Below are 12,956 nucleotides of genomic sequence, written 5' to 3' on the forward strand. Positions count from 1 at the left end.
ATGCTAGAAAGGGCCAAAGCCAGGATCTAAACTTAGATCTGCTTCTACCAGTGCCAAGGCCTCAGTACAAGGTGATGGTCACACACCCTGGCTGCCAGCTGCCATGGTTCTAAGAACAGGATAGGAGACGTTTGTCCCGTGTGTGTGTGTGTGTGAGTGCATGTGTGTGTGTGTCTAGCTATAGTCATTAGAGGCTGAAATGAGCAGGAAGAAAGCTATGGCTAAACTGCAAAATAATCAATACTAAATTTAGTTTGGTAAATTACAACAATTGCTAGCTTAAACCTCAAGGTAAATTCATCCTATGAAATGAGAATGATCTGGAAATAATTCTATGAACTTTGCATGATAATGTCACAATTAGGCATATACAGATTTCCTTTAATCTGTTTCTTCAGGAATGGAAAAGTAATTTAAATGTTTGAGAATGGCCTTCAATATTGAAAATCAAAATAAATGATCCATTGGACCCATCTCCACAAAACCAAAGTGATGACTTACTGCAGTCTTTTTCACCTTTGTTGTTTATAATTTTGGTTTTCTGACTTGATGTCCCAAATAATTTTTTCCAGTTTATTGTGTTTGCATAGCACAAGTTTTGATTTCCTGAAATTATCACATCGCCATCACTTATCTCCTTGAGGGAACGTAATCCCAAGGACTTTATGTCCAGGCCGACAACTGCGAGAGAAAACTGGCCACTAAATTAGGGAGAAGAAAAATAGCATTGTGAAAAATTATGAAATGAAAATATTACACCACTGAAACCTTTTTTTTTTTCTAGACCACCTCAGAGTGCCACACACCAGTCACCCAAGAAAAGGGACCTAAATCTGTCATCTCTGTACGGACCTTGGGTGAAAGAAATTATTTCCGGGAAACGAGAACAGAGGGGCCCCTCTGGAGGTGGGGTGGGTGGCAGGGCAGTATAGGAGACGTGCGGCAAAGGCAGGTTTGGAAAGCAATGTGTGTTTTATGTACACAGCATTCTGATTTTTACACTGCACAGTATTATGTGTCCTTTTAGGGTCAGTTGTGGACAACACTTCTCGGAGCCAGACTGCTTCAAGGCAGGTGTAACCAAAAGATTCGCAAACTTTCTCACTACAAAAGTCATTATTACTCCTACCGCATGAAAGATGCTTGTGTGTGCATGTGTGAGTATCTCACTGTCAGAGTGGGAAAAGTGGAAATCCTGAACCACTTAATATTAAAAAGTCTCCCAGGTTCCCCTGATATGATGTGCTATAAGGACATGTCATCTCAGTGCTGTTCTTGCCAAAAAGACATAACCTCAGTCAATCAGGAGAACCCTTTGGCTGTTCTGAAAAATGCCTGACCAGTATTTTTCCCAAGTGTCAAGGCCATGAAAGATAAGGAAAGACGTGAACTGTCATGGATTGGAAGGGATGGAGGAAACAATAGCTGTGCAGTGTGGGGCGCTGGGCTGGGCACGCTGACAGCAGAGGTGTTTGTGGGAAACCAGGGAGGTCTGAGCGGTACTGTGGCCAGCAGCACTGTACCAGGGTTCACTTCTCGTTTGACACTCACTCCATACTTAAGTAAGGTGCTAATAGTAGGGGAAGCTGGTGACGGATCTATGGCAACTCTCTGTAGTACCTTTGTGACACTTCTTTTAGCTTAATTTCAAGCTCTTCTGTTAGGCCTCATTTCAAAATAAAAAAATAAAGAAGAATCTACAGCCATTGGCTGGGGTCAACTTACTGTTGCTTTGTTCTTCCACGTATGACCTCTAGGTTCTCAAATGCATGGAGGTCAGTCCTGTTTTCTGGCCAGGCCTGAATCAGCAAGAACCCTATAATGAAGAAGGAAGGCTCAGACACACCACTTAGAAGTTTCTTGTTTATATAAGACATTATTACAGGATTCTCGTGAGCCTGTAACGTGAGGAAATGTGAATGTCTGAGTTGGTTCTTCTCATCTTCTCCCCTGAGCATGCACACGATGTGCGGCACAGCCATGGCAGTGTTACAGCAGGCACCCTGCCGCTCCCGAGGACTCCCCACTCTCGCTGCCAACAGGCTGTCCCCACAGTGCTGTGGCCCCAGTAGCCTTGCTGGGCTCCAATTTGATGACTGCAAACAGGTCCCTGCTCAGGACAAGAGCTACCCCTGCATACATATTACATACAATGACCTGTTACTACATACATGGAGATTTATGTATTTTCCTTACTTAATTCCAGATCTCAAAATAATCTTGCTATTTAGACCTAATTACTTCCTATTTAGGGATAAGGAAATGGAGCTCTGATGGCAATCACAGACCCAAGGCCTGCTGGTGGCCAAGTGGGCATAAAGACCAGTCTGTGAGGTCCAGGGGCCATGCTGCTCCCTCTACCCATTCGCCTCTGTCTCCTTGTGCCCAGGAACGCCACTGGGCCATCAGGACGGCTGGTCTGGGTTGGGGGAGGGGGGATTAAACATGCTAGCACTAAGTCACAAATGATCTGAGTCTTTCCTTTTAGAGTCACCCCTCATCTGCAGGGAAAGGGCATTTTTGAAAAATATCAAAGAACTACAGTTGGCCCTTGAACAATTAAGGGGGGTAAGGGGCACTGATCCTTGCAGTTGAGAATCCATATATAACTTTTCATTCCCCCCAAATTAACTACTAACAGCTTAGTATTGATTGTATGGTAGTAAATGATAAAATAGACTACTACCCACATATATTTTACACATTCATAGCATACCTAAAGTTCTCTTAATTTTTTCACTATTTTTAGGCTATGCAGTTCCTCTGTGAGTTTTTTTTAAGTTGTCACAATCTCTGAAAAATTTTCCAGTATATTTATTGAAAAAAATGCATGTATAAGTGGACTCCTGCAGTTCAAACCCATGTTGTTCAAGGGTCAACTATAATTAGTCATTAGTGGTAGAATTTCTGAAGAAATGCTTTATGCCAAGAGAAGGAAATAGGCCTCCAGGCTCTCTACAACCCACTGTTCCCACTGTGTTTCCTGGGACATGTGGGCAGCACACACCTGTGATCTCCTTCACAGTTTTTAGGATATCCAGTTCCTTTGGATCCAGAGGTGGAGTACGTGTGAAGGAATCCCTGGAATGATTGACAAAATGATTGCTGGTTAACAACCTCTGCCAGGTAACAAAGCACATGCTGTAATTATGCACTAGTAACTTGATAGGGAACACTGCCAAACTTACCCCCTAAATGCCACCGGCAGGATATGAAGATCTCCACTGATTGAGGTGCAATTTTTGAAGTGCTTAATATTTGTAGCATTTATGGAAAGTGTGTCTTTAAATTCACCAATTCCTATTCCATTACAAACTGTAAAGATACAGGAGATGTTTATTCAATTCACATTGGCTAAATTAGGAATAGCTAGAGTTCTACAGGCAGAGGGGAGCAGGAAGAGAATTACAGCCATGAGAACTATCACCACCATGCCATCATTCATTCATTCAGCAAACACGGATGGAAGGCCCTTTAGGTACCAGGGACCATGGCAGGGTTTGGGGTTACAGTGGTTAGAGGAGACAGCATCACTGTCCCTGCTCTCACTGGACTCCTGTTCTCTTCCTCACGATGTGCCCCTTGGACCTGAGTCTAATTGCTCCCAGCTACTCATTTCTCCCCCAACGTGCCATCCACCTGCGCCGTCAGGGCTGTCTGCACACAGCTCTCTCCAGGGTATTCTCCTAAGCCTTCAGTGCCTTTCATTGCCCTAACTGGGGTTGCAGCTTAAGGAAGCAACATGCATTTATTTTTTTATTAAAAGGTTAACATGTACTCATTTAAGAAAATGTTGAAATCAGAATAAAGAGGACCAAAATGACCAGCAATTCCACTATAGGATACTTCCAGCTATCCTCCAAGTTCTCATATCATTAAAACTATTCACAAACATGACTTTTAATGGTTGTTTAATATTAATTACATCATAGGGAATGCTGTAATAAAATCTGTCAGATAGTTAAATTTCTTTTCTTCCAGTGTGTTTACTTGATCCAAATGCTTTGATCTGTGTCTTTTTGCCACATCAGTCTCAAATGACCTTCTCCACACTGTGAGCCCACTTATTAATTTATGTTCACTCCTAAATTTCCATCTCAAATGCCATCTCCACCCCAAATCGCTTTTATCTGTTGTAGTCCTCCCTCTGGAATTTACAGCACAAGGTTTGGTGCCTGCTTTCCAGATTTCACCTTCACTTTGAAGTGTGAGCACTGAGAATCTGATTGTCCAGGCTGAGGTCCCATGCTCCCTTCCCCCAGAACTTCCTGCTGCGCCGCCACTTCACTCTGTGCTCCGCTTGCTTCTTGCAAAGGGACCTCCTGCTGCCAGCCCCACTGGCTGCTGCTGGACCTCGGGGCTCCCGGTGGGCTGCTCTCCTTTACCTTCTGATGAACTGCTCTAAGGAGGCCTGTGTTTGAGTTGACTCAAACCTTCCTGTGTGGCATCTAATATCCTGTGGGTTGTGGAATTCAGTGGCCAGGCCTGTTTAGGGTTCCAGATGGCCTCAGCAGGACAGGCCCCGAGGCAGATACCTGCCCTCTGGGGACCTGCCGTTAGTTAAGTTCTGGGAGATAGTATTTGTTCTTTCTGCTTGTATGTGATGGGCGATGGGGCACAGTGCCTAATTCCTAAATTCAGAGCGAAGTTATATATTCAGTCCTAGACTTATCAGACTTGTAGAAGTGGGTGATCAACACCTGTGTTTGTCATGCCTTTGTTTTCCTGGCCCTTCCTGCAACTGAAGGGCTCTGAATTGGGGATGATAGCAAAACAGGCTATCAGAAGTGGGGTATTCAAGGTGAGCATCTATTCACTGAGGTGTTGTTGCCCACAGCACGTGGTGGAAACCATCTGAATGACCATATAAAGGGAGATTGGTTGAATAAATTAAGTATAGCCACAAAAGGTGCTAGGCAGCTGCACAGCAGAATGAGGGAGATTTATATAAACTTATGTGCAGTAACTTCAGGATACAATCAATGAGTATAAGGTACAAAAGCTGGCATCTGGCTGGTGTCTTCTGAGCAGGAGATATGATTGCGATATGGGATGCACCAGTGGGACAGCTGCCGCTGGAAAGGCTCCGCGGTCACGTGTGAGACCTTCTGAGCACCAGAATGGATAATGACAGGAGTGGATTACAGTAAATTCAATGAAGAAGGATTCTATGACTCACGCGGATATTAAAAAAATTTTGTCAAAAGAATGCCAACTAATAAGTATAGACAAAACGATAAAAATAGGAAATCACTCTTTTATAACCACCAAAAAATCTGACAGACACTACTTAACCCAATTACGAGACTGCCATCATCAGTAAGGGCATAAAATGGCATTGTGCCCAAGGGAAGCAGCGCAGCCTATGCAGGGCCCCTGTCCCAGATGCTGCTGAGTCCGACCACGAGGGGGCGGCCCACACGGCCAAGCTGAGGGATGCTCTGTGAAACCCCTGGTCACGGCTCCGCACCACCCCAGGTCACGCAGGGAAGAGAACAACACTGGGGAGGGGAGCCGAGAGAGAGCTTGGGTCACTGAAGACGATGGAGATGGATGTCTGAAGCCTTTACAGGATTCTGGATTGAGAAGCAGCTAAAAATATCTCTTTGGGACAACAGGGGTAAGTTTGAATTAAACTGAATACTAGAAAATAGTGTTGAGTTGGTGTTAAACATCCTGAGTGTGACACTGTCTTTCATTATTTAGGAAAATGTCCCTGTTTGTAGGAAATGCATGCTGACAAATTAGGGGTGGAGTGTTGTAATATCTGTGTCTGTCACCAGGCTGAGAAAAAAATATGCATGCACACATGTATAAAAGCAAACACGGAGAGTGAAAACATTGTGTAAAAACATTAACAGCTGTTGGTGAATTTATGCGAAGAGCATATGGGTGTTCATTGTATCACTGCAATGTTTCTGGGTGTTTGAAAATTTTGACAATCAAGAGAAAGTAAAGGCAAAGTAGAAATAAGCTGGCCTGGAGGACACTCCAAGAATAGGGTGCAGCATGTAGACAGCAACCAGCTTCCGAGCCTGAAGAGATTTACTCAGATTTCTTCTAAGTGTGTTGCTGAGAGGGCCTGGCTGAGGCTGGGGGTGAAGGCCCAGCTTCATGAACAGAGAGTGACCCTTGTCCCATGCAGGGCAGGCTTCCTACCTTTGCGACAAGGCCCTTCACACTTTTTACATTTGCGGACACCCTCCTCCTCCACCTCGTAGCTGTCGGAACTGCAGGCGCGGACGCAGGAGCCATGGTCTGTCACCACGTAGTTACCTGGGGGGACAAAGGAATGAGGGCAGTGCCAGCAGTGCCAGCTGCTATGGCTCTCACAGCCTCTCCTGTCCTCCTACAAAGGGGCCGATGACAGGGGCCCCTAGTCCTCTTGTTCTAGTTACTGTAAGGACAAAGAATGAAAGGCTGCAGACCGGAATGGAACTGAGTTCAAGAGTTTTTAATAGCTTTCCATCCAGATCATGATGTGGGAAATAATGATATTTCATCAGAGGCAGGAAACAGATATGTCAGGGAAAACACACAGCACATGCCCCCAAGTCTAAAACACCTCCTTGCAGCCTTTTTTCTGTAGGCCCTGCCTTCAGGACTTACGGTTAAAGCTAGAAGACCGACTGAACCATGTGAACCAAACAAAGGCCTCCTCTGAGCTGTATTCGGCTCTGTGGCGGCTCTCACCCCCGGGTCCTCCTGGCCAGCTGCCTCCCGAGGGTGCTGGTGGCCGAGCTGGCATCTGGCTGGGCTTCAGTCACTCTGTCTCCCTCACCCTTGAAGTAACTTATTTGTGCTAATAGTAACACAAATATTATTTTACATGAGCTTTATGTGTTTGTGTTTTGACTTCCCCAGGTAGATATGCCAACATCTTTACTGGAAATTTGTGATTATTCTTCTGTGAATTGTTTGCTTTTTGGTCACTAAAGTTCTAAGTGTTTTCTTGTGGATTTTAAACTACCTACTAAGCCTCAAAGACTATGTGTCATAATTGTGGCAAATTTTTCTTTAGTTTAGTCATTTACAATAGCTTATTATTTTACTTGTATGTATGTATGTATGTTGTTTCTTTACAGAATTGCAAAGTTTTCATGTCCACAAATCTGGCAGGGCAAGTATCCCCTTCATGAGTGTTCCCAGAAATTTTTTTTCTCTTAGTTTATCTCTCCTCCTAGAAATCAAGTTGGTTTCTATAGCTCTTTAATTAGACAACTCTGTGCTTTCTCTGTTAGGACATAATCCGTGTCATCATTTCCCCAAACACTGTAGACATCTGTAGAAGATAAATTCAAATCTGCAAAATCCAAGCCTGAACAATTAAAACAAAACCAAACAAGGAATCATCTCTCCACCCAGTACGCCTAAGAGGCACCTCTTTCACTTAAATTTTAACCCCTAGAGAACGCAGATCTTCTGACACACTCCCCACTTTAGGTCTCTTCAATGCCTGTGTAATATGAGAGCTGAACAGTGTAACAGACTCATGGCCACCAGCATGTGCCCACTGGACACCTGAATACCCTGGACCACAGCTCCGGGTGGCCTTGGATCCTGGTCACCACGGACATGAGAACAGACGCTGGGGAGCAGAGTGGCAGCCCTTGCCTGTGACCATGGCAGCAGCCTGGCCCCACTGCTGCTCACCCAGGTCTGCAGGTCCATGGCTGCCTGCCTGACAATATAGCAAACACAGGCACAGAGACCCCCCAGGCAGGGGCCTCATGGGTCCCCATGGGAGACAAGACAAAAGAGGGAATGGGTGCCTGACCAATGAAGGGGAGGATGAACTCACGGGGGCATTTCTTCACACAGGTGGCACCGAAGCTGTACTTTCCCTCTGGGTTCACGTCCATCTGGTACGTGGTGGGGTTGTACAGCATGAGCGGTGGGCAGGTGTCCTTGCACGTGGCTTCATCGCGGAACCTGCGGCAGACCTGTCACAGGAGGACCGCGTGCGCCGGTCAGCAGGGCAGGGGCACTCAGTGCTGCTCTGATGCCATGCAGAAAGCCTGGGCTACAGCTACTCAGGTACAGGAGAAAGGCCTGGCAAAGTACTTTCAACAGAGTCAGAAAGAACAATGGCTTTTCTTAAATATACTGTCCCAGTTGTGGTGATTTATGGATTGTGAAAAGAGCAAAATATATCTCTTTATTAAATTGCAGACTGATGTAGGAGTTCACAACTGGGTAACTGTGGAGTCATTTGTGAACTCAATGTACACTAGGTTTCCTTCTTAAGGAACATGTGAGGACACATTGTACAATCCCCTCCCCAAGTGCATAAACTGTAACAAGGAAGGGCGCCAAGCAAAGGGCACCAGGACAAACAGTGGTGGCTTCAAAACTGCATGCCATCTGTCCCCTAGCTGTGCATGGAATCAGCTCAGACCAACCAGACCAAAATCCTTGTGGCCGGGCCCAGCCTCTCTCCCTCCTGAGGCCAGAGTCCTCGGCTTCCACCTGCGGGGGCCTCCCTGCTGGAGTCCCTGAGGTCTGGTCACGTTCTCGCTGACTCTAGACTCACACCGGCCAGTGGGGTGTCGCCAGGACTTCCAAAGTGCTCACAATCAAGGCACCACCTGCCCGGGGTGCCCACGGCTGCTGGGGCAGGAAGGCCTTGTGAGAACTTTCTGTAACAGCAGAGACAAGTCTCTGCGGGGGGCAGGCAGGAGGGTCTGAGCCATGGTGGAAACAGGAGAGGGACTGGGCCAGATGCAAATGTGGCCCTGGTGCAGCCACTCAAGATCTGAGTGGCCCTGGATGGGTCTCTTAACATCCCTCTTTATTTAAGGGCCTTATAGTTGCAACTCCCCAGGTTTGTAATGAGGATCAAGTAAACATAGAAAGAGGCGACAGTGCTACTGGCCACAGTAAAAGTGAGTGACAAGTTAACACATTTAGTATTTATGCTCATTCAGTCCCAGGACCTGGTCATGGATGTCGCATGCATTGTGTCCTTCAGACTATGTAACAGATACCCGGCGCCACTGCCAGATGGAGAACCTGAGGCACAGAGAGGGCATGGCATTTGCCCATGGTCCCAAAGTAAGTGGTAAAGCAGGACAGGAAAGAGGCTTTGCCGCCCGGCAAAAGGCAACCCCGCGCTTGCGCTCTATGAAGTTCAGCAGCACTTCCCCAATGGGGCGTGGTCTCACCAGGCAGTCGCTCTCCCGGGGCCCTGCGCAGCCCGCGGCACACTGGTTGTGACAGCAATCGCTGGGGGACTTGCCGCGGCAGCGCCCTGAACACTGCTGGGCACAGATGAGCTTGGTCACTGAAAAGGAGAAAAGGTCACCTGTGAGCTGAAGCCGGGAGGGTGGGAGGGTCGTTCCGGGGGAACCCGCAGAGCACTGCAAACAGCAGATGGAAAAGTGAACCAAGGGTGGACTGAGTGATTCCGTGGCTTGTCAGAATTCCCAAATGTTCACATTCTGCCAATTAAATCATGACCTTTTTGGGTGCACCTCTCCTTTCTCTATTTTTACTCCCTTAGGAAAACTGACCACATTAAGTCTAGACTTTTAGGCCTGCTAAATAATTCACTGCTAGATAGAGTTTTGGGTAACGCGGAAAGCAAAATGCCTGCCAGGACGTATCGCTGAAAAGAATGTAAGTCACGTCAGAATTAAACTTAAGGACAAACTGTCAGCTTTGAAGTTGATGTGTTCCCAGACTCCTCAGCCATCCATGCTCCTAGATTCTGCTGAAAAACCTTCCTGAAAAATGTTGCTGCTGCTCCTATGTAGATGAGTCTCAAAGGGGAAAAGGAGTGAAAAGAAGTGGAGGGGCTCAGGTGACACAGGTGAGCCTTCTGCCAAACACACTGTTCAGAGAATGGCTTGTGTATGGCAGCTGACTCGCTCGTTTACAACAGACTGGAGGGCCAAGGCAGTCCACAGGGGACCATTGCACACAGCACGTGACCGCTAACATCTGGCCTTGTAACCAAGAATGATTTCTGGGGTCTTCGGAGGGCTGGGCGGTGGCACGTTTACCTGAGATCCCACTCACTGACTTACGTTTCTGGCAGTTCTCCTTCCCAGCACCCCAGCAGCTTCCATTGGGGCAGCCTGGATCACACTTTTGGCCTAAAATATAACAGTAGTAGTTAAATTCCTATCTCAGCAAAACGCATGAATAACAGGAAGCTGATGACACCCTTCCCAAGCTCCTGAGCAAAGTGGCATAGAAATGAGGGACGGCTTTCACGTTTCTTTCTCTGGCTGGTTGGTCTATAGGATGATTTATTTAAAAGAATCCATAAGAAAAAAAAGATGAATCATTTATTGCATTGATTTGCATTTCAGCTGCAGAAACTGAGGCATACAGTGATTACTGGCCTGTCACAGGCCACAAAAATTGGGACTTAAATGAACTCAAGGTCCAAATTTCAAATTGCTTAGGCTTGGAGAATTTCCCAGCATCTCCCAGAATAATGTTAAGGGGTCAGTATGCACCATTATTCTTGCTAGGTCCAACCTTGAGTACCTGGGTGGGTCAGTGATCTGGGGTAGCAAGAGTTCTGTAAATAAAAGCTCCTATGCCACAAAGATGGTGAAATGTTCACAGTGTACACCACCTGGTGGATTATCAAAAAACGCAGCTATTGGGGGCGGAAGATGGCGGCGTGAGTAGAGCAGCGGAAATCTCCTCCCAAAACAACATATATCTATGAAAATAGAACAAAGACGACCCTTCCTAGAATAAAGACCAGAGGACACAGGACAATATCCAGACCACATCCGCACCTGAGAGAACCCAGTGCCTCGCGAAGGGGGTAAGATACAAGCCCCGGCCCCGCGGGAGCCGAGCGCCCCTCCCCCCAGCTCCCGGCAGGAGAAGAGCAGGCAGAGCGGGAGGGAGACGGAGCCCAGGGCTGCCGAACACCCAGCCCCAGCCATCCGGGCCAGAGTGCAGGGCGCTCAATACTAGGAAAACAGGGCAGCAAGAACAGTGAGCAGGCACTGGAGGCTGGGAGACAGAGGGCATAAGAAAAGCGCGCGACCATTATTTTTTTTTTTGCTTTTTTGCTGTTTTGTTTTGGCGAGCGCTTTTTGGAAGTCTTAAAGGGATAGGGACCCCAATACTAGGGAAACAGGGCAGCAAGAACAGTGAGCAGGCACTGGAGGCTGGGCGACAGAGGACATAAGAAAAGCGCGCGACCATTTTTTTTTTTGCTTTTTTGCTGTTTTGTTTTGGCGAGCGCTTTTTGGAAGTCTTAAAGGGATAGGGACCCCAATACTAGGGAAACAGGGCAGCAAGAACAGTGAGCAGGCACTGGAGGCTGGGTGACAGAGGACATAAGAAAAGCGCGCGACCATTTTTTTTTTTGCTTTTTTGCTGTTTTGTTTTGGCGAGCGCTTTTTGGAAGTCTTAAAGGGATAGGGACCCCAATACTAGGGAAACAGGGCAGAAAGACCGGTGAGCAGAGGCCTGAGGCTGGCACCGGAGAATAAAGAAAAACGAACGACCACCCCCTTTTTTTTTTTTTTTTATTAAAAACTTTTTTTTTTTTTTAATTAAAAAATTTATTATTATTATTATTATTATTTTTTTTTGTGGTCGTTGTTTTGTTTTGGCGGGTGCTTTTTGGAAGTCTTAAAGGGGCAGGGCGGGTCACTTAATCCAGAGGTAGGGAATCCGGGATCTCTGGGCACCCTAACCCCTGGGCTGCAGGGAGCAGGGAGGCCCCTTACGGAGATAAATAGCCTCCCAGCAGCTCCTGCTCCAACGCGACTCCACCATTTTGGAGTAGCTGCCCGAGCCAGGCCACGCCCACAGCAACAGCGGAGATTAACTCCAAAGCAGCTGGGCAGGAAGCAGAAACCCTGTCTGCACGCAGCTGCGCAGCACAAGCCACTAGAGGTCGCTGTTCTCCCAGGAGAGGAGGGCCACAAACCAACAAGAAAGGAAGTCCTTCCAGCCGTCACTCGTCCCAGTTCTGCAGACTATTCCTATCACCATGAAAAGGCAAAGCTACAGGCAGACAAAGATCACAGAGACAACACCAGAGAAGGAGACAGACCTAACCAGTCTTCCTGACAAAGAATTCAAAATAAGAATCATAAACATGCTGACAGAGATGCAGAGAAATACGCAAGAGAAATGGGATGAAATCCGGAAGGAGATCACAGATGCCAGAAAGGAGATTGCAGAAATGAAACAAACTCTGGAAGGGTTTATAAGCAGAATGGATAGAATGCAAGAGGCCATTGATGGAACTGAAATCAGAGAACAGGAACACATAGAAGCTGACATAGAGAGAGACAAAAGGATCTCCAGGAATGAAACAATGTTAAGAGAACTGTGTGACCAATCCAAAAGGAACAATATCTGTATAATAGGGGTCCCAGAAGAAGAAGAGAGAGGAAAAGAGATGGAAAGTATCTTAGAAGAAATAATTGCTGAAAACTTCCCCACACTGGGGGAGGAAGTAATCGAACAGACCACGGAAATACACAGAACCCCCAACAGAAAGGATCCAAGAAGGACAACACCAAGACACATAATAATTAAAATGGCAAAGATCAAGGACAAGGAAAGAGTGTTAAAGGCAGCTAGAGAGAAAAAGGTCACCTATAAAGGGAAACCCATCAGGCTAACGTCAGATTTCTCAACAGAAACTTTACATGCCAGAAGAGAATGGCATGATATATTTAATACAATGAAACAGAAGGGCCTTGAACCAAGGATACTGTATCCAGCACGACTATCATTCAAATATGACGGTGGGATTAAACAATTCCCAGACAAACAAAAGCTGAGGGAATTTGCTTTCCACAAACCACCACTACAGAACATCTTACAGGGACTGCTCTAGATGGGAGCACTCCTAGAAAGAGCACAGCACAAAACACCCAACATATGAAGAATCGAGGAGGAGGAACAAGAAGGGAGAGAAGAAAAGAATCTCCAGACAGTGTATATAACAGCTCAATAAGCGAGCT

At 46.5% G+C, this 12,956-nt stretch overlaps 1 protein-coding gene across 5 annotated transcripts in view; it reads right to left on the reverse strand.

Moving 5' to 3' along the window:
• EGFR (epidermal growth factor receptor) overlaps window positions 1–12,956 on the reverse strand; it is a 209,687-nt gene that overhangs the window by 53,263 nt on the left and 143,468 nt on the right. For all 5 annotated transcript variants that reach the window (XM_036910343.2, XM_036910342.2, XM_057505312.1 and 2 more), the window contains exons 5-12: window positions 10,029–10,097; window positions 9,165–9,283; window positions 7,802–7,943; window positions 6,160–6,276; window positions 3,189–3,315; window positions 3,008–3,081; window positions 1,726–1,816; window positions 502–701 (exon numbers count right to left, since the gene is read on the reverse strand). In XM_036910343.2, the coding sequence (XP_036766238.2) occupies window positions 502–701; window positions 1,726–1,816; window positions 3,008–3,081; window positions 3,189–3,315; window positions 6,160–6,276; window positions 7,802–7,943; window positions 9,165–9,283; window positions 10,029–10,097 (939 nt within the window). The remainder of the gene's footprint in view (window positions 1–501; window positions 702–1,725; window positions 1,817–3,007; window positions 3,082–3,188; window positions 3,316–6,159; window positions 6,277–7,801; window positions 7,944–9,164; window positions 9,284–10,028; window positions 10,098–12,956) is intronic.

This window comes from Manis pentadactyla, chromosome 7, assembly GCF_030020395.1.
Source record: "Manis pentadactyla isolate mManPen7 chromosome 7, mManPen7.hap1, whole genome shotgun sequence".
Classification (NCBI taxonomy): Eukaryota; Metazoa; Chordata; class Mammalia; order Pholidota; family Manidae; genus Manis; species Manis pentadactyla.